At 39.7% G+C, this 25,878-nt stretch overlaps 1 protein-coding gene across 1 annotated transcript; it reads left to right on the top strand.

Annotated features, from left to right (window-relative positions):
* The first annotated feature begins 178 nt into the window (after positions 1 to 178).
* LOC131971788 (NACHT, LRR and PYD domains-containing protein 12-like) lies at positions 179 to 21,657 on the top strand. The gene is made up of 14 exons (XM_059333398.1): positions 179 to 721; positions 3,196 to 3,285; positions 4,891 to 5,013; positions 5,153 to 5,206; positions 5,677 to 7,498; positions 7,599 to 7,772; positions 8,176 to 8,349; positions 9,225 to 9,395; positions 10,071 to 10,244; positions 10,957 to 11,127; positions 14,697 to 14,870; positions 15,761 to 15,931; positions 18,152 to 18,325; positions 19,696 to 21,657. Exons 2-14 carry the CDS (start codon positions 3,237 to 3,239, stop codon positions 19,883 to 19,885), a joined length of 3,621 nt encoding a protein of 1,206 aa, XP_059189381.1. The 5' UTR covers positions 179 to 721; positions 3,196 to 3,236; the 3' UTR covers positions 19,886 to 21,657.
* The last annotated feature ends 4,221 nt before the right edge of the window (positions 21,658 to 25,878 follow it).

The raw sequence follows: 25,878 nt of genomic DNA, 5'->3' as shown, positions 1-25,878 counted from the left end.
GACCATGGAGATGAGGCAGACACAGACAGAGCAAATACAGAAATACAAACAACACCACTATGCTTGTGTCATCAATATGTCAATTTCTATATATAATATAGTAATAATATAATAATATTACCAGGTCATGTGACTTAATGACCCAAAATCAGTGTTGGATCATAGTACACTACACTGGCTGAATGGGACACAGTTTAACACTGTCCATATTCTATATTATTTTTTTAATGTAAAAAACACATTTCATATGACGTAATTTCTCATAACCAGTGTTGACATCTCTTTTTATTGTTGTTCATTTCTCAACACTTTATTTTGAAAAGCAGAAGTTTTTACGCACTGTACTTTCTCAGCGCTAACGACGTCTCCACCGATTAACTTGTAAAACGGGCGCACTCGAAATGTAGGAGCGGCTGACTTGACCAAGCAAAAAGAAGAGACCGCTGGCATGAACGCAGTTGGCTAGACCGCAGCAGCAAAACAGAGGTTTACCCGTAAGCGAATGTCTGTCCAATATCCAACTTCAAACTAACTTCACCGCAGTCAATACTTTCACTTCCTCATTGCACTCTTCGAGACAAAGAGCAGGTAACAGTCTCAGATGAGCCTATAACGGGACTAACTATGGTCTGAAGCAGCTGCCTTGTTCTATGGAGTTTTTTTCTTTACATCTCAAGTCAGTTTTTAGTCGGATTTAACCGGGAAACAGCATCAAAGAGAGGTAAGATGAGAGCAGCGACTGAGGTGTCCCAGACCCTAAAGAGCTGCAGGAATTATTATTATTTAGCACCAAATGAATTGGCTCTTTGGAAACTTTATCATACCTTAAAAGTTGTGACACTTTGCACACGCGTCAGGTCTGTTGAAAATGTAGAGGTTTTAGGTTAGGGGTCTTGGGAATGGATAATGGTTTACACGCAGAGACGCACCCAAAGCCTCGGAGCCACGTCCTAAAACAAACAGGAAGCCAGCCATCTCAAACTGAATGAGCAATGTTAGGGCGTTTGGGGCCATTTCCACTTCAATCTTGTTCAGTATCATCTTAAGACTTTTGAGTTTTTAAGTTATTTACAGTTTAATTTGTTATAAAAGTATGTGGGTGTAGCATGGCGGCAAATTTCAAGTACTCACTATGAACAGGGGCGCAGATGAGATTTTTGAATTGGGGGGACCAAGCTGCCAGCAAATGATTTCAACTCAATGATTTATTTTTCCACTACAAGCCTTAATCAAAATGTTTTTTTCAAACATTTTTATATGAACTGTAGTGTAAACAACAACATATTTAGATAAAAAAGAAGTTTGTTAAAATTAAAATAACATTAAACATAAAAATAAAAAACAACAAAGAAACTATTCACCTACAGCCTAAATAGGCTTTATTTTACATTTAGCCTACTTCAGGTAAGAGTAAATGTAGTTTATTGTTGTCAGAAGCGACTACTCAACATTACAAAACGATTATCTGCCACATCTGGTAAAGTCAACAGGCAACAGGCGTGGATAGCCGACTGACATTGCTTGTTTTTTGAGCAAACGCTGTGATTGTTTCTTGATTCTTAATTTTCATCTGTCATTAGGGGTGTTTCCATTACAGTCCAATACCCAGAATGAGGCAGGTCTCACTCGCTGAAACGCCTCTAATTTGAATATGAGCCGTCCTGAGTGGTCTTTTGTCTGGACTTTTTTTGTCCCTGTTGAAGAGCAGGGCCGTTTTTCTCCCATGAAAAAAGCCTGGTTTCTGATTGGATAGAACGCTAAGCAGGATGTGACGTAGTACTCGACGCCACAACAACACACGCCATTTGTAAAAGCCGGCAAAACAGTGTTGTCGCTATATTTAGCGACTTTTCAGAGCCCCCTAGCTACTATTTTTCAAAAAAGCGTCTACCAACAAATCTAGCAACATTTTCTTGCATTATTGGAGACTTTTGGAGACTCCTTCTTACTAAGATTAAGAACAAGTCGAAGTGGCACTTTCCTCCTGCAGCAGTCTCTCCCAGCTGCAGTCACAGAGCTGGAGGGGATGTTAACCCCTTAGCGTCCAGTCTACTACGTCAGCAAGATGGCGGTGGATGCATTGCAGCGCTCGGTGAAATACTGATACTGATATTGCTTTTTTTTCGATCATAGCGGCCCTCGCTGGCAATGAAAAAATGACATGTTTACACTTTGATGTCCTTCTTATAGAGTGTTTCCATCAATCATCAACCATTTGTCTTGTACTCATTTTAAATGCATCACTCATGCACCACCTGTTGGAATCACTTGTTGACAGAGTGCTTCACCATTTGCAATACCCAGACTAATGCGTCAGTGTTTGGCGGAGATGTGTGGAAATGCAGTATGACGCAAAGTTAATTTTCTCCTGATTTTTCCCTCAGAAAAATGCCATTTTATGTCAGAATATTCAGAAGACATATGTCGTGAAAAATGGGTCCAATATTTACTTTATGACCCAGTCTTTGGGACAAAAGACTGGGTCATAATCTAATCTCACTTTCATTGAATTCCCCTTGTTCCTCTTACTTTTGTTTCCCTTTAACTTTATTTATGTAATGAGCATTCAAAATCAAATTTGGAGTTATCATCTAGTAAATAACAAATTATGACTAAATTGGTTATCATGCTTTCAATAATAACTGTACTGAACCAATATTTATATGTAATACACTATGTTAAACACCAGCATCATTATTGCACTGACCCTATAATTCCCCTCAAAGTTGATGAGATATTATATTTAATATATATATTATATTTAATTAATATTAAAATAAAACATCTAAATATTATGAACAACATCAATGATGAACCTTGAAACTCAAAACTATAGAGATCCTTCACTTAATTATCTTAGACTGGTTTTTAATTCCAGTGTCTTTTTCAGGATAATTATTAATAAAATTAGATTAAAACATGTTTCTGTTGAATCAAACATAAAAGAGAGGTAGGAGGGCTTTTTTCAGTCCTAAGTAAGCAGCCTCCAAGAAGTCATAGTTGGAGACTGACTCACTCTCAAGCTACGTTAAAAGAAATGCAGGTTTGTCCAAACTGTCAGAAGCAAGTAAGTGTGATAAGCATGAGGGAGGAAACGCAAAGAGGATCTTATCGGTTCCTTATGTCATCACAGACAGGTCAACTTTTTTTTTAAACAGCTACTTGTAACATTAACTGTGTAATCTTTATTTTCAGGTTACTTCTCCACTTGGAGGAGCTGGGTGAAAGTATGCAGGATGGAAAACGACTTAAGCCGGCCTGCAGGTCTGTCAACATCACAGCAGGGTAAGATGGTGCTCCTGAACTTTCTCCAGACTGCAAGAAAATTATACTTTTCATATTTATTATCAGCAGACATATGCCAAGCAAGTCCAATCGAGTCCTTAGTTGAGGTAAGTTACAACATAAAACATAATTATTCAGCAGGTAACATTTAATGCGACATTATCGCATGACGATTTCAATTAAAATGAAATAACATTGAAACGTAATTTAATTTATAGATTATGTGTCAACATATTCGTATTGCAGAAATAGAACGTTACAATGCCAACATTTAATCTATCAAGTGGGTTGATTGGTGATTTTAATATGGTCTTTTTTTTTAGATTGTGTCTGAGTAACATTAGCTAACATCAGCCCTCACCAGTGTTTGGAGGGTTTCTATTAAAATGTATCATAATGCAGATTACTAAATATGCCCTAAAATTTAATTTGTAACATATTTCATGAGATTACTCCACATTCAAATAACTTTTGGAATAATCATCTGTTGTCAGCTGTGTCTCACGCTTATTTTATTCATCATGGTGTCTCTGATTGCCGATCTATTAATTTGATTATGAATTTGTTTAAATTATTTTCAAATCCAATTGATTGAGAGCGCTGTATTTGTTAATGTGCTTTAAATCCTGTTGTTGAGATTCAGGTTAATGTATGTTGTTTTTTTTTAGCACAAACAGCTGAAACATTTAAAAAAGAACCAACAGACTCCCCCATCTCTCTCTCTCTCTCTCTCTCTCTCTCTCTCTCTCTCTCTCTCTCTCTCTCTCTCTCTCTCTCTCTCTCTCTCTCTCTCTCTCTCTCTCTCTCTCTCTCTCTCTCTCTCAGAACTTTCTTCAGTTGAATCCCAGTCAGACTGATGTGCAGTAAAATATTGTGCAAACCAAAAAGCTGTTTCACTGTTACAGTAACTCCAAATCTGAAACCCACATCACTCTGGCACCCAAACCAGTTCCTTCCCCATAGACCTGTTTCATAGCTCTGCCTTTGACTGCTGCCTGTTTGGCAAAGCACCCAACCCTGAACCCAGCCCAACCCTCAACAATCATTATGAATGGTGAGCCCACAAGACACCGTGTCATTTCTTCAGGCTGAGCCCAACTGGGACTCATGGGTGCAGATCTAGCTATCAGGTGATCACCCCCCTCCCAGACCTGACCCAGGACAGAGTCCCGGTCTCCCCATTGTTGGCCTGGTTCCCCAACCAGGAGCTGCTGGTCCTGACAACACAGATACCATGGTGGAAACAAAGCTTCAGAAACAGTTGACTGAAAACTCTCAGAGTTTAGATCTTCCAACTGATGAATTTGGCAGCAAATAGGTCATTCAGTTTTCTACTTAGCTCACATTTCTTACTTGCAACCATTTCACGTACAATAAACATTTTTTTTATCCTCTAAGACCTGTGGATCAAGAAGAGTTCAATAAATATTGTCTGGTCAGTTTAGATTCAAATGTGTCCCATGTATCACATTTTTATTTAGCTCATTTTGTTCTTGATTTTTCAGGTCTCATAAATCAGCGCTAACAAAACAGAATCTCTGAAACGAAACGCTTACACAGAGTTCACATGTTGACAACTTTGTTTATTTGTCTATTTTCAAACAGCTCAAACTCAGAGAGAAGCAGGACACCAAACAATCAGCGCCCAGTCTGGAGCTGTCGCTGTCGCACCTCAGTTAACAGATGTTAAAGCAGAGAATATAAACATCACTGTCAACAACACATATGGTAAATGCTTCCCCTCATTAAAACAAAAATCAAATAAATGGCATATTTGTGTTTAATTATGTACTGACTTGACTTGTTATCACCCAAAATGCCTTTAAATATTTAGCCTCTCAATAGATGTTGTATGTTTGTGTTTCAGGCCAGTCTCCCAGCACGACAGCCAACACTGAAGCCGTTTCTGACCAAACTGAAGGTATTGTGCTGTCTGAAGACTGTTAACATATGCATTATAATTTTTACAACCACATGATAAAAAGTTACTTTACTTCTGGTATTAAACTAAACCAGAATGAATATTATGAAAGTGTTGTGCAGATGACATGATGTCTTGCTTTGTAAATGAAAGCTGACTTGAATCTTGCTACCTTACCGTCATCTGCACATCTTGTTGGTCTATCAATCTAAAATATATTAGATGTTTTTTTAACCATTATTCTGGAGCCTGGTTTGGTTTATTCAGAAATCATTATAACATGTATATGCACCAGAGATCTGTCCAAGTAGATGTGGATCTGAGCCAAAACCAGGACTTCAGTCGGTACTCGGACTGGATCATGTTTAGTTCTTAGCTTTTGTTTTTTTTTAGTTTGTCTGAAAACGTAACACACATACCTGCTTTACTTTCAAACTATAATGTAAATATGATTTTTATTCATCTTTTAGCAAAAATCCGAAGGTGCCGAGATGCACTGAAAAGTTTCCTTGAAAATCAAACGAAGGATCTATCTCAGGGAACAAAGGACGAAGGATGTTCGACCCCTTTAAACAAGATCTATACAGAGCTTTACATCACAGGAGGAGGCAGTGGGGAGGTTCATAGTGAACATGAAGTGATCAAGTTAGAATGCAAAAGGAGTCCGAGTGAGGAGAAGAACATCCAGCTCTGTGACATTTTTAAACCTTTAGCAGAAGAAGAAAGCCCTCCTCAGAGAGTTCTGACGAAGGGAATCGCTGGCATTGGAAAGTCGGTAGCTGTGCAGAAATTCACTCAGGACTGGGCGACCGGAGAAGCCAATCAAACTACTGACTTTGTATTTCCATTCACATTCAGAGACTTGAATTTAATAAAAGAGGACTGTTCTCTTGTGTCGTTAATAAGTTCCCATTTCGAAGAAGTGGATGATTTGGAACCATCAGACTACAACAGTTCAACTGTTTTGTTCATCTTTGATGGCCTCGATGAAAGCAAATTACCTCTGGATTTCACAAACAATGAGATGTTCCGAGATGTTTCAAAGCTGAAAACATTAGACGTCCTGCTTACAAACTTAATCTCAGGGAACCTGCTGCACAAAGCCTCGATCTGGATCACAAGTAGACCAGCTGCAGCCACTAAGATTCCTCCTGAGTTCTTCAACAGAGTGACCGAGGTACGAGGCTTCAACGATGACCAGAAGAAGGAGTACTTTCAGAAGAAAGTTACTGACAAAAACATGTCTCAGAAGATACTCAATCATCTTCAGTCAAAGCCACTGAGAAGTCTCTACATCATGTGCCACATCCCAGTCTTCTGTTGGATTTCAGCCTCGACTCTCCAGAATCTCTTAACAGAAACTCACAAAGGTGAGTTGCCAAACACTCTGACTGAAATGTACACACACTTCCTGATCATCCAGATGGAGCTGAAACACCAGAAGGATTATGAGGAAGGTGAATCGGACAAAGAAGTCATCATGAAATTGGGAAAGCTGGCATTTGAACAGCTACAGAAGGGCAACATCATCTTCAAGAAAGAAGACTTGAAACGGTGTGAGATTGACTTGAAACAAGCTGCAGTTTTTTCAGGAGTTTGTACAGAGATCCTCAGAAAAGAGTCTGGACTTCACAAACAAGAGATTTACTCTTTCATACATTTAACTGTTCATGAGTTTCTTGCAGCTCTGTATGTCTTACAGACCTTCATCGATAGGGGAGAAAATCTGCTCACCAACCTGACAAAGAAAACACAGTTTCCTCTTTTCCGCCGACAGACCTTCAGATCCAGCAGAGTAAATCTGCTCACCAACCTGACAAAGAAAACACAGTTTCGTCTCTTTCCCCTACAGAAGAGCGCAGTGGATCTGGCTTTGGACAACAATCTGGGACAATGGGACTTGTTCCTGCGCTTCCTGCTCGGCCTGTCACAGGATACAAGTCAGAAGCTTCTTCAGGAAGAATTGGAATTCAAAGGAATTCTTCAACAGAGCAACAAGAAGACAATCGACTACATTCAAGAGAAGATCAAGAAGCTGTCCAACCACGACAAGAGCATCAATCTGTTCCATTGTTTGAATGAGTTGGGTGACCGGTCTCTGGTCGAGCAAGTCCAACAGTATCTGAGCTCAGAAGATGCTAGTAAGCTGTTACCTGAACACTGGTCAGCTCTGGTCTTCCAGCTGCTCGTTTCCAATGATGACCTGGATGTCTTTGACCTGAAGAAATACCACAGATCAGATGAAGCTCTGGAGAGGCTGCTGCCAGTGCTCAAAGCATCAAAGACAGCTTTGTAAGTATCAGACCTCAAGGAACCCAACAGACCTTAATCTGCAGAAGGACAGAGGGGGATGTTTGCTCAATGTTAACAATCATTTTATTTTTCACTTCAGGTTGAGTGACTGTAACCTCACAGACAGATGTTGCAGAAATATTTCATCAGTTCTCAGCTTGAAGTCTTCTGGTCTGGAGGAGTTAGACCTGAGCAGAAACAGACTGCAGGACTCTGGACTGAAGCAGCTCTCTGAAGGTCTAAAAAGTCCAGACTGCAAACTCCAAACACTCAGGTATGAACATCCAGATGTGTGTGTCTGGTGATGTATGATACCAGGAACATAGAGTAGATTTAAGAGAGACTTTGCTGATCTTCAGCCAGATGTTAAAAGATGGAATTTTCTGAGCGCTCTGTGATTTCCAGGACAGTGAGTCAGTCGTCCCATCACATCTTGGAACGTGTCAATCAAAATCTGCAAAGCTAAAACTAAAAAATAATTAAACCCATTTTTGTGTAATTTCCTTTTATAGGTGTTGAGTCATCAGGTCAGGTGCTAGCTGAGTGAAATGACAACAGAATTAGCTGATGTATCCCTGACTCATATGTTGGAAAAGTTCAGCCACGGGGTCAGAGGTCAGGGTCTGGAGCTGCCACTGCATGTTACCTCCTATAAGTTAAACTGTTTCTCCCAACAGACTGGTTGACTGTGAGTTTACAGAGAGAGGCTTTGCTGCTCTGACTTCCAGTCTGAAGTCAAACCCCGCCCACCTGAGAGTCCTGGATCTGTCAGATAATGACCTTAGAGACAGTGATGTCAGAGACCTTTGTGAGTTCTTGGCAGATCCACGTTGTCGACTGCAGACACTGAAGTGAGTATTGTGGTCATTATCACACTTTGAATAAAAAAAGCTTTATAAAATGCTGTCACACATTCAGGTGTGCAGAGCCAGTTTGAGGCCATTTTCACACTAAAACTCCTCTATTTAGATTATTATTAATAAATGTTTTGTAACGCATTAGAATGTTGTTTTACACACATGAGGACTTTTTAAATAGTGTGTATTAATACCACGCAGCGACCTCCAGTCTGACCAGTGAAGCAAACAGGAAGTGCCTTCAGCCTATCAAACATCCAGCAGGGGGCGCCACCGTTTGTCCTCTCTGTCTCAACACAAACTAAGACAACTTCTCACCTGATTTATTGCCTCAGTGGCAACATTCTGGTCTCAATCGCTAGTTTCAAGTCTTCTTCAAGACAATCCGATGTAAATGTGTAAATAATGGTCCCATTTAGAAGAAAACAGATGATAAAGCAGGGTGTGATTTGTGTGTGAAGGGCTAAAAGGTGAACGACCCAGTAGAATGTTTCTGATTTTTTTTTGCTCCTGCAGAAGAATTCAAACATTAGTTGCCTTCTGACCTTTTTATCCCTCCTGCACACTTGCTCCCTCAGTAAAGGCAAATGGCACTGTCAGTTTTCTTTTTCCAAAATGCATAAACATTAGTCATGTTAATATTACAACATGCATTCGACTCATTTAACCACTTCTATTGAGGAGTTCTTAAGTAAAGTACAAAGTAATATAAAGTCTATGGGGTGGTCTGTCACAGTGAAACGGAATCGATACATTATAGTGTGTAATAAACTATTTAATGTTTTTACATTTTATTTTATTTTGATACACTCTCATGAGAACCAATAAAAACTCTGACGTGTAAACTGAGTTTAAATGTCTCCTTCCAGCCTGAAGTCCTGCTGGTTACCAGCAGAGAGCTGCCGGTCTTTGACCTCTGACCTCAGAGCCTCCTCTGCTCTCAAAGAGCTCGACCTGAGCCGGAACTACCTGGAGGACCAGGGGGTGGAGCTGCTTTCTGATTGGCTGAAGAAACCCCAGTGTACACTGGAGATACTGAGGTAGGACTTCTCAATGTTTTGTTTTTTTTAAAGATATTTTTTTGGCCATTTTGTAGCTTTATTGACAGGAGAGATATTGAGAGTGAAAGGGGGAGACAGAGGGGAAGACATGCGGGAAAGGGCTCCGACCCGGATTCGCATCCGGGCCGCCCGCTTACGAGGACTGGGCCTCTGTGGTACGCGCTCTACCAGGTGTGCCACCGGGAACGCCCCATACAGAACGTGTTTGAAATGTTAATATGCTTCATGTTACATACACATGTATTTTTAAGAATATATTTATTTCTAACCTAAACAATGAACCTTCTTAGATGTGCGTAGTGTTCTGACACATCTCAAACCCCGGTCTCCAGGTGAAAGGTGTCGGAGTAACCACCCAGCCACAGTATCTTGACAAGAACAACAGTTCAGCACACTGTCAAAAACTGTGACATGCTGCAGGCAGGGGGCGCCACCGGGCGCCACGTTACTAAAGTGCATGTGACAGTCATAAAAACATTTCAGTCATGTCACCTCCCGGCCTCCATAGTTCATAATATAATTGATGAATTTTTAATTTTAGATCATTTATTGTTAGTTAGACTCAGACTGCAGCTCAGCCACGGGGTCAGAGGTCAGGGTCTGGAGCTGCCACTGCATGTTACCTCCTATAAGTTAAACTGTTTCTCCCAACAGACTTGCTGGCTGTGAGTTTACAGAGAGAGGCTTTGCTGCTCTGACTTCCAGTCTGAAGTCAAACCCCGCCCACCTGAGAGTCCTGGATCTGTCAAGAAATAACTTCACAGACAGTGATGTCAGAGACCTTTGTGAGTTCTTGGCAGATCCACGTTGTCGACTGCAGACACTGAAGTGAGTATTGTGGTCATTATCACACTTTGAAGAACATTGAAATGACTTCTCACCTGATTTATTACCTCAGAAAACATTCTGGTCTCAATCTGTAGTTTCAAGTCTTCAAGACAATCTGATGTAAATGTGTAAATATTGGTCCCATTTAGAAGAAAACAGATGATAAAGCAGGGTATGATTCGAGGCATGGCTACCTTTGATTGACAGGTGGCTAATGTAACAGGTGTGTATGAGGGGCTAACAGAGGACGACCAAGTAGATTGTTTCTGATTTGTATTTGCTCCTGCAGAAGACATTAAACATTAGTTGCCCTCTGACCTTTTTATCCCTCCTGCACACTTGCTCCCTCAGTAAAGCCAAACGGCACTGTCAGTTTTCTTTTTCCAAAATGCATATACATTAGTCATTTTTAATAGTACAACATGCATTCAACTCATTTAAACACTTCTAATCAGGAGTTCTTCAATTTCACAGGAAAACATTGTCAATTTACAAATCTCTTATATGGGGAAATAACGTCACCTAGTGGCCAAAGTAATATAAAGTCTATGGGGTGGTCTGTCGGAGTGAAACGGTACCGATACATTATAGTGTGTTATTATCTATTTAATAAATATTTTTTAATAGTATTTTATTTTTATACATTTTCAGAAAAAAGTTTGAACCAATAAAAACTCTGATGTGTAAACTGAGTTTAAATGTCTCCTTCCAGCCTGGACTCCTGCAGGTTACCAGCAGAGAGCTGCCGGTCTTTGACCTCTGACCTCAGAGCCTCCTCTGCTCTCAAAGAGCTCGACCTGAGAGTGAACTACCTGGAGGAGCAGGGGGTGGAGCTGCTTTCTGATTGGCTGAAGGAACCCCAGTGTACACTGGAGATACTGAGGTAGGACTTCTCAATGTTTTTTTTGTACAAAATGATGTACATTTAAGTGGGATACAGATGTTACAGTTCAGTTAGCAGCCAGAAGGTCAAATATAGCCATGAATAAACTGAGTATTATTCTGCTTGAAGCAGAAACAAAGAAACATTTCAACAGTTTGTTGAATGTGAAATGTGTCTTGCTTATTGTCAGATGTTCAGACTGACGTCACTTTCATGTCTGTAGCTAAATAAAAAGCTGAAATCTGATTTTAGCATGACATCTAGAAACAGGAAAACAGCGAGTCTGGCTCCATCCAAAGGGAACAAAATCCACTGACAAGTGGTTTGTTTAATCTGTCCGTAAACAAACGTGGCGAGCGGAGCTCTAGGTGTAAGTCAATCAGTCGTGAGTACAAAGAAGCCAGACAACGCCACCCTGGGAGTTTCACCCAGGGAATTGAAATAGAATAGAATATATAAGTCAAGGCACTCAGGTTCGTTAACCTATAAGCAAAAGACAGTGTTACAGGTGCAAAAATATTTTTATTTCACAAGTTTAAGATTCAAAAGCACTTTTAAAAATACATAATACTGGCATAAGGGGAAATAGGGGCCAACTCAGAGCTGAGGCTTACCAGGGGGGAATGGGCCGCGCGGACAGCCAGGGAGCCCGGGAAGAGTCACCCCACTCACACGTGACGCAAAGCACACACAAACACACACACACTCATGTCAGTGTACCAATCAAAACCGGGGGGGGGGGGGGGGGGGTGAACAGCACAGCACACCAGAAGGGGGTCCCCACCACCGACGTCACCCATCCCACCACCTTCGGCCTTCAGCTGCTGAGACAAGAAACGGAAATTAGGGGGAGAACTCTCAAAACAAAAATAATATTTGAATTACTAAAGGAAATTCAAATAAACTACAAAATCACAAAGGAACTTAATTGACAAAACACAATATTGAGTACACAATATACTCAATAAAATCAAAATAACCTAAACTACACAAAATAACGTAACTGTCAGAAAAGAAATACAGTAATAAGCTAATCAACCAAAAAATAGCTTCAATGAAAATAAATCAATCAATTAGAAGAAATTATATATCAACCAAACACAAAAAAAGGATAAGGTAATTAAATCAAATATCACTGAGGTAGTTAACGACAGACAACACTGAAATAAGAAGTATAGTCGTTAACAAATCAAACCAAATGACAACTTAAATAAATTAATTGGTCAAACACAATATAAGAGAAGTAACAAGGTAATTTAACAAACAAATGAGCGAACTAATCCAACACAACGGTACTGAAAAATAGGGGAACAAAGATTAATCAAACAAACAACAAAAAGGAAAATAACCCCTTGCGCCACACAACAATATTAAGACTGCCCACTTTAACAAGGTAGGAGTTAGTATTTTTTATAAGTCCACAATGCAGCAACTGGTGGCAAGTCGGAGTTGGGCAAAGCCTGGACAGCAGAAGGAGGCAAAACAACCGACGGCCAAAACCGCAGAGGCAAACAGTAGAGCAAGCAGTAGAGGCAAAGCCGGTGGAAGCAAAACTGGTAGTGTTACACTGAGGCCCGATCAGGCAGAGTCAGTGCGAGAGAGAGAGGAGCCATCGGGACGACTGTTGCGGCCGGGGAAGTGCCGTTGCTGATGCGGGACCAGCATCGGAGCAAGCCTGCAGCCGGTAGGAACGAGACAACCGGAAGTGATACGGCCAGGAAGTGGGCGTGTCTCGGTCCTCAGAGTCAGAGGCCGTAACTCTGCCTGCCATCTGCCTATATAGCAGACTCCTGGCAATGATTGGCTGCTGAGAGCCAGGTAGTTAAAGGAGAAGGCCACTGCAGCAGGCATCATCTCCTACACAAAGATTAAAGGTGACGATTTACCGTTTAATATGTGGTTATGTGCTGAAGGAGACCTTCAGCTTGAGTTATAGTCGGCCGGGGGTTAACAGGAGTCTCACTGTTGTTTTGATATCTCCTCTGTTGGATATGATCAGAATTTATTGTGCTTTATATTCCCCACAGTAACTGTTTTTACATTCTTTCATTTAGCGACAATGAGCTATACACATAGCTTTATAGAACTGGAGTTACATAAGGTAACCCATAATTATTTCACTGTTTCGTCAAAGAACTGCAGCGTCACACCTTTGTAGATGTTTGTTGGTGAAAAGGAGGAGAGTCACTTTAACTTCTTTAACTTCACTCTCAACAAACCCCACCGGCATCACAAACATGTGAGGGAAAACATTACTGTTCTTTCTTTCCTGTCGTGGTATCTCTGGTGACTTCAAAGCCCAACATGTGATGAAGAGTGTTGGTGTGTACGTAGAAACTACAAACCCAGCAAGTACTGGGGAGAAACATGTCGGTGACCAGGCATCAACTTTTGGTCGCCAAACGTGAAATCATCGATTTTCGTCACCTTATATTTTGATTTTTATTAATCATTATACCATGAAGTTATACATCAGCTTAATAATGAAAATATGATATTAAATATAACATCTTTACAACAATCAAACTAAACTTAATTTGAATCTCAAGTGTTTTGTACCAGGAGAGCAGCTGTTGTTATGTTCCCTTACAGATCCTTCAGCAATGTTTAATTATCACTAATGCAACATATATTATAATAGCAATGGTATATATGCTTTAGTAACGTGGCGCCCGGTGGCGCCCCCTGCCTGCAGCATGTCACAGTTTTTGACAGTGTGCTGAACTGTTGTTCTTGTCAAGATGCTGTGGCTGGTAGTTACTCCGACACCTTTCACCTGGAGACCGGGGTTTGAGATGTGTCAATCTCAATCTGATCTAATAACTTGATCAGACTCTTGATTCTGTGGTCACAGTTTGACTCAATTTTTAATTTAATTTTCTTTCCTTTTTCAGCAGTCCATCAAGTCTTGATGAGTAAAGATCAACAGATTGCTGGTTTTATGTGCTGACAGCTGTCATTTACATTTTCTTTCAAAAGATTGTCTACATTGTACCAAGTGTGATATAACTACTACATGTTGGTTTGAATGTACCGCCCTGATTCCATAAGGTAAAAGTTGAAACTAAAAGCATATTTAGAAATATTAATGAAATAATATTTATACAGAACGTGTCTGAAATGTTAATATGCTTCATGTTACATACACATGTATTTTAAAAAATATATTTATTTTTACCTAAACGATGAACCTTCTTAGATGTGCGTAGTGTTCTGACACATCTCAAACCCCGGTCTCCAGGTGAAAGGTGTCGGAGTAACCACCCAGCCACAGTATCTTGACAAGAACAACAGTTCAGCACACTGTCAAAAACTGTGACATGCTGCAGGCAGGGGGCGCCACCGGGCGCCACGTTACTAAAGTGCATGTGACAGTCATAAAAACATTTCAGTCATGTCACCTCCCGGCCTCCATAGTTCATAATAAAATTGATGAATTTTTAATTTTAGATAATTTATTGTTAGTTAGACTCAGACTGCAGCTGCAGCTCAGCCACGGGGTCAGAGGTCAGGGTCTGGAGCTGCCACTGCATGTTACCTCCTATAAGTTAAACTGTTTCTCCCAACAGACTGGCTGACTGTGAGTTTACAAAGAGAGGCTTTGCTGCTCTGACTTCCAGTCTGAAGTCAAACCCCGCCCACCTGAGAGTCCTGGATCTGTCAGATAATGACCTCAAAGGAAGTGATGTCAGAGACCTTTGTGAGTTCTTGGCAAATCCACGTTGTCGACTGCAGACACTGAAGTGAGTGTTGTGGTCATTATCACACTTTGAATAAAAGCTTTATAAAATGCTGTCACACATTCAGGTGTGCAGAGACAGTTTGCAGGTGTTTGAGGCCATTTTCACACTAAACCTCCTCTATTTAGATTATTATTAATAAATGGTTTGTAACGCATTCGAATGTTGTTGTACACAAGAGGACTTTTTAAATAGTGTGTATTAATACCACGCAGCGACCTCCAGTCTGACCAGTGAAGCAAACAGGAAGTGCCTTCAGCCTGCAATCTATCAAACATCCAGCAGGGGGCGCCACCGTCTGTCCTCTCTGTCTCAACACAAACTAAGACAACTTCTCACCTGATTTATTACCTCAGTGGCAACATTCTGGTCTCAATCACTAGTTTCAAGTCTTCTTCAAGACAATCCGATGTAAATGTGTAAATAATGGTCCCATTTAGAAGAAAACAGATGATAAAGCAGGGTGTGATTTGTGTGTGAAGGGCTAAAAGATGAACGACCCAGTAGAATGTTTCTGATTTTTTTTTTTGCTCCTGCAGAAGAATTCAAACATTAGTTGCCTTCTGACCTTTTTATCACTCCTGCACACTTGCTCCCTCAGTAAAGGCAAACGGCACTGTCAGTTTTCTTTTTCCAAAATGCATAAACATTAGTCATTTTTAATAGTACAACATGTATTCGACTCATTTAACCACTTCTATTGAGGAGTTCTTAAGTAAAGTACAAAGTAATATAAAGTCTATGGGGTGGTCTGTCACAGTGAAACAGAATCGATACATTATAGTGTGTTTTAAACTATTTAATGTTTTTAAATTTTATTTTATTTTTATACACTCTCATGAGAACCAATAAAAACTCTGATGTGTAAACTGAGTTTAAATGTCTCCTTCCAGCCTGAAGTCCTGCAGGTTACCAGCAGAGAGCTGGCGGTCTTTGACCTCTGACCTCAGAGCCTCCTCTGCTCTCAAAGAGCTCCACCTGAGCCAGAACCACCTGGAGGACCAGGGGGTGAAGCTGCTTTCTGATTGGCTGAAGAAACTCCAGTGTACACTGGAGATACTGAGGTAGGACTTCTCAATGTTTTTGTTTTTTAACATCAAACCTCAGATAGATTATTTTCTGTAATTATTTCCTCCCTAAACATCAGCTCTGTGAAATATTATCTATGGAGTTTATTATTACATTTTCATGTCCTTGTTAGTCACACTCAACCTTCAAACTGCCAACATGTTCCAGTTTGTTGTTTGGCTCTTCTGAAGAAGCAGATCTACATTTAAGTGGGATACAGATGTTACAGTTCAGTTAGCAGCCAGAAGGTCAAATATAGCCATGAATAAACTGAGTTTTATTCTGCTTGAAGCAGAAACAAAGAAACATTTCAACAGTTTGTTGAATGTGAAATGTGTCTTGCTTATTGTCAGATGTTCAGACTGACGTCACTTTCATGTCTGTAGCTAAATAAAAAGCTGAAATCTGATCTTAGCATGACATCTAGAAACAGGAAAACAGCGAGTCTGGCTCCATCCAAAGGGAACAAAATCCACTGACAAGTGGTTTGTTTAATCTGTACGTAAACAAAGATTAAAGGTGACGATTTACCGTTTAATATGTGGTTATGTGCTGAAGGAGACCTTCAGCTTGAGTTATAGTCGGCCGGGGGTTAACAGGAGTCTCACTGTTGTTTTGATATCTCCTCTGTTGGATATGATCAGACTTTATTTTGCTTTATATTCCCCACAGTAACTGTTTTTACATTCTTTCATTTAGCAACGATGAGCTATACACATAGCTTTATAGAACTGGAGTTACATAAGGTAACCCATAATTATTTCACTGTTTTGTCAAAGAACTGCAGCATCACGACGTTGTAGATGTTTGTTGGTGAAAAGGAGGAGAGTCACTTTAACTTCTTTAACTTCACTCTCAACAAACCCCACCGGCATCACAAACATGTGAGGGAAAACATTACTGTACTTTCTTTCCTGTCGTGGTATCTCTGGTGACTTCAAAGCCCAACATGTGATGAAGAGTGTTGGTGTGTACGTAGAAACTACAAACCCAGCAAGTACTGGGGAGAAACATGTCGGTGACCAGGCATCAACTTTTGGTCGCCAAACGTGAAATCATCGATTTTCGTCACCTTAAATTTTGATTTTTATTAATCATTATACCATGAAGTTATACATCAGCTTAATAATGAAAATATGATATTAAATAATAACATCTTAACAATAATCAAACTAAACTTAATTTGAATCTCAAGTGTTTTGTACCAGGAGAGCAGCTGTTGTTATGTTCCCTTACAGATCCTTCAGCAATATTTAAATATCACTAATGCAACATATATTATAATAGCAATGGTATATATGCTTTAGTAACGTGGCGCCCGGTGGCGCCCCCTGCCTGCAGCATGTCACAGTTTTTGACAGTGTGCTGAACTGTTGTTCTTGTCAAGATACTGTGGCTGGTAGTTACTCCGACACCTTTCACCTGGAGACCGGGGTTTGAGATGTGTCAATCTCAATCTGATCTAATAATTTGATCAGACTCTTGATTCTGTGGTCACAGTTTGACTCAAATTTTTATTTAATTTTCTTTCCTTTTTCAGCAGTCCATCAAGTCTTGATGAGTAAAGATCAACAGATTGCTGGTTTTATGTGCTGACAGCTGTCATTTACATTTTCATTCAAAAGATTGTCTACATTGTATCAAGTGTGATATAACTATTACATGTTGGTTTGAATGTACCGCCCTGATTCCATAAGGTAAAAGTTGAAACTAAAAGCACATTTAGAAATATTAATGAAATAATATTCATACAGAACATGCCTGAAATGTTAATATGCTTCATGTTACATACACATGTATTTTAAAAAATATATTTATTTTTTACCTAAACGATGAACCTTCTTAGATGTGCGTAGTGTTCTGAGACATCTCAAACCCCGGTCTCCAGGTGAAAGGTGTCGGAGTAACCACCCAGCCACAGTATCTTGACAAGAACAACAGTTCAGCACACTGTCAAAAACTGTGACATGCTGCAGGCAGGGGGCGCCACCGGGCGCCACGTTACTAAAGTGCATGTGACAGTTATAAAAACATTTCAGTCATGTCACCTCCCGGCCTCCATAGTTCATAATATAATTGATGAATTTTTAATTTTAGATCATTCATTGATAGTTAGACTCAGACTGCAGCTGCAGCTCAGCCACGGGGTCAGAGGTCAGGGTCTGGAGCTGCCACTGCATGTTACCTCCTATAAGTTAAACTGTTTCTCCCAACAGACTTGCTGACTGTAAGTTTACAAAGAGAGGCTTTGCTGCTCTGACTTCCAGTCTGAAGTCAAACCCCGGCCACCTGAGAGTCCTGGATCTGTCAGATAATGACCTCAAGGACAGTGATGTCAGAGACCTTTGTGAGTTCTTGGCAGATCCACGTTGTCGACTGCAGACACTGAAGTGAGTATTGTGGTCATTATCACACTTTGAAGAAAGTTGAGATGACTTCTCACCTGATTTATTACCTCAGAAAACATTCTAGTCTCAATCTGTAGTTTCAAGTCTTCAAGACAATCTGATGTAAATGTGTAAATATTGATCCCATTTAGAAGAAAACAGATGATAAAGCAGGGTATGATTCGGGGCGTGGCTACCTTTGATTGACAGGTGGCTAATGTAACAGGTGTGTATGAGGGGCTAACAGAGGACGACCAACTAGCTTGAGTTATAGTCGGCCGGGGGTTAACAGGAGTCTCACTGTTGTTTTGATATCTCCTCTGTTGGATATGATCAGAATTTATTGTGCTTTATATTCCCCACAGTAACTGTTTTTACATTCTTTCATTTAGCAATGATGGGCGATACATAGATTTATAGAACTGGAGTTACATAAGGTAACCCATAATTTTTTCACTGTTTCATCAAAGGTCTGCAGCAGCTGACACTTTGATGCTTTCAGGTCATTTCACTCAGTTAGGAACCTTCCAAAAGTAATTTCACCAGTTGACAGATAACTGACCTGTTCTGTCTTCAATGTTGTCATAAAGCCACAGTCACACATGAGAGAATGCAGCTGATTGTAAATTACTCTGATGGATAACGATGGCTGATAGTCACTGTACTGAGCCCAACATCGTGATTTAAAGCCTCACCCCCAACAACACCAACACTGGGTTTCATGTATGTGATGGCAATAATGAAGTCCTCGAAAAGTAACAGTTCTGATTCATCAGCCGTGCACAGATCAGCTTTGCAAGTGCAGCGTCAGGTGGAAACTAGAGCTGTCCCGTTTTTTCCCCCATAATCATGTTCCAATGTATGCAAAATTTGGAGATTATTTTTCAAACTGATTTGTACTTTTACACACGTATTTTTCAGTCTATGTAATGCACTTGTTTCTAATGAAAGAATGTCACGAATGATATAATGACAGACAGTCCATCGTGATGTTTCACTGTGGACATCGTCATGTGCTAATTAGCTAGACATCCTCCAGCCTCATGTGTGACTGAGCCCTAAAGCTCAAAAATCCTCATCCATCTTGAAGAAAATTTAAAGGAACTGAAAGACATGTGTGAGGAAAGTTGCATGTTGTCATCGTAGTTATGTTAAAATAAAGTATTTTATAAAAGCAGATCCCAGTGGAATTAAATGAAGAATTAAATGAAAATAAAATTGGGCCCAGGATGGAGCCCTGTTGTACACCTCAGGAGAAGGAAGAAACACAAAGAATTGAGCTAAATAATATGAGGTGTCCATGTGAATGATCTGAGCAGACAACTAACAGCTTTTCATTACTGTGGTATTAAACCAGTGTTTTTCTCTCTCAGGTTGTCACACTGCACAAAGAGACACTGTGAGTATCTGGCCTCGGCTCTGAGGTCAGACACTTCACATCTCAGAGAGCTGGAGCTGAGCTGCAGTGATCCAGGAGAATCAGGTCTGAAGCTGCTGACAGACATAAAGGAGGACAAACGTTACAGCCTGCAGACACTGGAAGTGTTAGATGGGTTTATTTGAACATGAACGTTGACCAAAAAGAAACTAATGGATCATTATCCTACTTTAGCCTGAAACAAATGAACTGAACTACAAAGTGTGTGTCACAGTGACCTCAGATGCATCCTGATTCTTCTCTCCTTAAAGAATCAGTGCTCATCAGGAGGGGAGGTTCTAGTGAGGCAATAAGGTTATTAAACATGAAATAATTATTGTTTATGACTACCTACATTGACAGACACTTTTCAGATGACAGGACAATCAGCACCGGTTCCCCTCAAGGCTGCGTCCTTTCTCCTCTGCTCTACTTCCTGTTCAGGACTGTCCTCCCTTTAGAAGCGAGGTTGTTTCTACAAGCTCTCGTGCGCCCTCTCGCGGCCATAGTAATTATGAATGAATGAAGTGGTTTTAGGCTGGTAGATATCCTGCTAGCATAGCCAGTTCACTATAACGGTGCGCTATCTTTCTAGACGAGGAATGTGCCAGTTGTCCACGGCAGATGACATCACCTATTTACTCTCCTTTTGTCATAAATGCAGGCATGTATGACATTATGTTTAATATGTTCTTCTACATGAATTAAGTTTTTGTTCCATGTTTGGAAGAACAGTCCACTGGAAAATTATTTTTTATTTGACAATATATTTTTTCGTATTATAAGAGGCAAATTTCAGTTTAAATCACTTTTTTTTCTAAAAGCCAATAAACGATCAATGTATTACTTTTTAGATGCACTGTATTTTTGTGTAAAAGAAATAAAGAGACAGAGGATTATCAATAAGACCGGGAATACACCAGTTGTCCACGGCAGATGACTTTACCTATTTACTCTCCTTTTGTTATAAATACATATACCAACAAATCCTGCTATTACCAAGAGCTGAGCAGTGTAAAGTTGTAAAGAGTTCTCATTTAACACAAGACACAACACAGAGGTCACATATGGAAAGTCAGAGGGGCATACTATATTGTGTGTTTGAAACATTTGATTGGCGACATACAGACAGAGACAGTAACACGCTCTCTTTGCATGGCAGAGCACAGTCTGTGAGGGATTGTGCAATCTAAGGTGATGCTCAGCTTGCTGCTGCCACAAAGTGCATCTCTTCCCCGTATTTGAACGGGAAATGATAAAATTCAGTGATTTTTAGTAAGATAAAAAACAATCATAATTGTTTAAGTTAAATGGAAAATTAGTTTTTAGTTCAAAACATTTGATAAATATAACCATTTCATTTATTGGTTTATTATATATTTTATTTTTCCCATGCCTCTCCTGACATATCACTGCCTCTTTCCACTGTTGCTCCTCCTCTTACTGCAGCTCTGCTGTTTGGTTTCCTCCCTCTGATTTAAACAGTTATTGTGAAATAGCAGAGTGCTCTATGGAGCGAAGGAGGTGCTAAACCTAACAGGTAGGAGAAGGAAAGTTTTAGAAAAGGTGCAGCTTACCTTTTATCGTTTGTGTTTAAAGTCTCAGATGCCTCAGGTTTACATCAACCAGATGAGAGTTTAGTTTATTGGACACAATAACAGAGACTTCACAGGTATGGCATGAAAATTAGAGCATCAAGTAATAAAACATGTGTCTATACAAATTAACTTAATTCCTTTTCAGAAATATAGAATATGTAACTCTGGTTAGCTAAAATATCATGATAACAAAGAAAAAACTGTTTATACCTGTTTTCTGTCATGTTGTATGGGGCTGCAACAATTATTTTCATTATTAAACCAATCTTTCAATCATTTCCATGACTATTCAATTAACCACCTTGACAATAAAATGTAAGGAAATGAAATGTGTGCCCTGTGTTATTTCCCAGAGTCTAAGGCCACGTCTTCACAGGGTGTTTTATTCAACCAACAGTCCAAAAGTATTCAGATTATTATTTTTTTTTCAAGGAAAAGCATCAAATGTCTATATTTTTTTTATATGTGTTATAAAGAAGGTGTTTTGTTAAACTTTTCAAAAAGTTGAATGACTTTTATATAGACAGTCATGTGACCCTCATCATATTTGTCAGGATAATTATTAATAAAATTAAATGAAAACATGTTTCTTTTAAATTGAACATACAACAGAGGTAGGAGGGCTTTTTTCAGTCCTAATTAGGCAGCTTCCAAGAAGTCATAGTTGGAGACTGACTCACTGTTAAACTATGTTAAAAGAAATACAGGTGTGTCCAAACTGTCATCAGCAAGTAAGCGTGATAAGCATGAGGGGGGAAACACAAAGCGGTCTTACTGGTTTCTCACATCATCACAGACCAGTCTGGGCAACAGCTGAGACTCAAAGAGGGAGCGGCTCCTGAGGTTTGATTTCCTGCTATTTCTTTTATGTGAAATGAAGTATGAACTAACCTGCTCTGTTATTTGGGTTCACAGGACAACTTGAATGAAAAGACGATTTTATTATATAACTTTTCTGTGTGATCTTTATTTTCAGGTTCCTTCTCCACTCGGAGGAAGTAAGTACGAGAAAGTATGCACGATGGGAAACTGCTTTAGCCGGCCTGCAGGTCTGTCAACAGCACAGCGAGGTAAGATGGTGCTCCTCAAAGTCCAGAACTTTCTCCAGACTGACAAAAAGATACTTTTTATATTTATTACCAACAGACATGTGACTCATAATTTGAACCAAGTCCTAAGGAAGTCCATGAACAAGAAAATGAAGAAAACAAGGGTGGTCTAATAATTTTTTCCATGGCATATTTCTTTCTATTCTTGGTTGGAGGAACTGGAACAAAACAGAATTTCACTCTGAAAATTATTTCCGATTCGGATTCTAAAACAGCTGGAATAGTTGTATGTTGTTGTGGAGCAGAAAGTTTAGAAAAGACGTATTGATTAATGTCTACGTGTAATTCAGTTAAAATACCCCGCGCTGTGTCTCCATGCTGCAGCTCCAGATATTTCAGCATACTGGCTGTCTGTAACATGTGTTATGCCCCAGTCTAGGGGGCCTAGAGCACAACATGAAAAGGCCCCATCTTCCCCATCTCCCAAGTAGCCACAGACAAAGATAAGTTTGAGGAATGGGTAAATATTTATTTACATATATTGTTGCCGAGCTCCAAAAACCTTCAGCGAGGAGAAAGCGAGAGCTGAAGTCGTGTCATGTGAACCAGCCACAACTTGAGTTCAGTTTATTCTGCAGGTTTCATCCACTGCTGAAACATTTAGCTGATTAAAGGGGATCTGTTCTTCTTTTCTTTCATAAATATAATGTTACAATGTCGGATTTTCAAGTTAAAGGTGGCAAAAAGTTTCAAATAATGTGGTAAACTTAGGAAAAGTCAAAAGCTACAAGCAGTATGAGGAGCCATAGAGTCGTTTTTGAACATTAAAGAATGTTTAGTGGAGAGTATGAACCTGATAAAGAGCACAACAGGTCCTCTTTAATGAAACAGGGCAAGATAAATGCACATTCATCAATTTCTGCTTTGTAAATGTGCCGTTTTTTCATCATGAACAGAAAACCTTCAGACTGTTAGATAAAACATGTGAAGACATTACCTCTGGGAAATGATGTCGGGCATTTTTTCACTCATTGCTAACATTTTATAGACTAAACAATCCATTTTATAGAGACAGAAACAAGGAAACAATAATGGTAGTAATCATTAATTGCTGTTTAATTGCATGGACATGGATCTGTTCGAGGCATTAACAGTTTGAATCATGTTAAACTCTTGCGAGTGACGAACTTTCTAAAGCTAGAGTCCAAATATAGTCTTGTTTTCAGACTGTTGTTGTTTGTAGAAACAGACACTAAAACTGCTGAAACCGGCCGCATGACGCTGTTTTTTGTCACACCGTGGTGAGGTCTTGGGTTTTTTATGTTTGGTCTTGTCACTGCTTTTATTTTGAAAAGTAACTCTCCTCTCGTTTCAGATCACCTGCCCCTCCCTGTGTGTGTCACCTGCCTGAGTGTCTCCCCTAATTACCAATTGTGTTCACCTGGTGCTCCCTCCCTCATGTGTTAAATAGTCTGTGTCTCCCTTGTCCTGTGCCAGTGTGTCGTTTCTCGTCTCGCCAGCATTTCCACAGTTCTTGTCATCGCCACAGTCATCTGCCTTGCTTCGTTTTCAAGTTTGTTCTCCTCGTAAGAGTGATTTTCTTTTGTAAATTTTCACAGCTTAGCTGCTCCCTTTGTTTGTTGGTTGTTTAGATTGCCTTTTTGTATTTCCTCCTCAAGAGTGATTTTGTGTTATTTAGTTTTTGCCCTTAGTTTGTTCCTCCATTTTACGGAGTGATTTTTAGTTTAGTCTTTTTCCCTGTTTAGGTTTTCCTCCCTTTTGGAGCGCCTTTTGTTTATTAGTATTTTAGTTTGTCCCTTTTATCTCCCTTTCCCTTGTCTAGTTATTTGTTCATTTCCCCATAGGATAGTTTGCCCTGAGATCAGGATAGTCAGGAGTTTTGTGTTTTTCCCCTCTTTGTAGGGATTATTATTATTAGGTCTTATAGACGGCTAATGTTCATAGCCTTTTCGTTTCCTCTGTTCGGGGAGTTCCTCTTGCTGACCAAGTACCAAAATAAAGTGCTTTTGACATACTCTGAAATATCTCTGCGTCTGAGTCCTGCTTCGAGCCCGGCCTGACATTTTTAGAGGCAGGTGCACATGTGAACATTGTTATTATTCGTCCTGATCTTATCGACCACTAAGAACTTCTGAATGTGGTTCAGTGGAAAAGTTGGAGGGTTAAATACACACTACAGGTGAAAACATGAAACTTCCCCACTTTGATTAAGACAATTCTTTTTTGTATTATAAGTTGCTTCAGCTCCAAAAAAAAATCAATTTCAATATTAAAATGAAGCATTGTCTTAAGTATGTTGAGAATGGAAATCTGAACACATTATATCAGATGAAAGCAGGAGTGGACGCAGCGTTCATGGAATAATCCCAAAGATTGTTACCGTGCCAACAAATTCCCAAATTTGTCTTATTTCTTCTAATTTAGTTTTTTCTCGCCACATTTTGACCTGAGAGCATTTTGGGGGATTTTGGAGGCTTCATCCGCAAAGTTTGGAAGGAGTTTGCAGGCTCTTCTGTGCTTCAATGATTCATTTTATTCATTTATTGCAGGGATTGTTGCTTTTTAAACAACTGCATGAGAATTCAAATTAAATTCTGTGGAAGTTTGTTTACATTTTTTAGGAGGAGAAGAGTGTCGTTTGCTTTTTCTGTATTCTCACAAAATTCAAAAACCTCTGTGAACGATCAGAGTCTAGCACGTTTTCCTCAAGTACGCAGAGAAAAGTAACAATTTCAGAGGGAATATTTTGTCCTCAACGATAATTATTTCCGAGCTGATTTTTTATTTCCGTTTTCCATTGAGCGACTGGATCCTGAAGTCTTCCGCTGTGTGCGAACATGATCAGCTGACCGCTTCTTTCATAAGCCATACTGTATGTACATAGAGTGTAAATGTTGATGTTCATAGTTTTTCTATATGATTTACTTGTATGCAATGTAAACTATTGACATTGAATGTCAGTAAAGGGAATGTACCACAAACACTCACACTGTGTCGACTGTGCTTTTTTTTTCCAGGTGAACTGCTCTGTGGCAGTGTGATGTGTCGCTGAAGGCTAATTCATCAGTTAACAGAAGAAGACAAGCTTAAACAGCTGATCAATCGTGATTAAATGTTCAGAACTTATTCACTAAAAGTTTCCATCTCCTGTTTAGAGCATTAACTATGGTGTTCCCATCAAGCTTTTCTCATGAGAATCTTCAAAATGTGCCGAGAAGTGAATGATGGAAACATGAATACTGCTGCTGTCTTTTCTCCATTTTCTCTCCGATCAGCATCCTCTGTCAGGCAGAGTGCTTTTTAAAACGCCTATAGCAGGCAGCAGTGAGACAGGAAGTGTCTTCAGCCTGCAGTCTGTCAAACCTCCAGCAGGGGGCGCCATCGTCCGGTCCTATCTATCTCAGCACAAACTGAGACGACTTCTCACCTCATTTATTAGTTCAGAAAAACTTCTGGGGGCAACATTCTGGT

This window comes from Centropristis striata, chromosome 1 (assembly GCF_030273125.1).
Source record: "Centropristis striata isolate RG_2023a ecotype Rhode Island chromosome 1, C.striata_1.0, whole genome shotgun sequence".
Lineage (NCBI taxonomy): Eukaryota > Metazoa > Chordata > Actinopteri > Perciformes > Serranidae > Centropristis > Centropristis striata.
The sequence above is the reverse complement of the archived record's forward strand: the minus strand, read 5'-3'. Positions and strand labels throughout refer to the sequence as shown.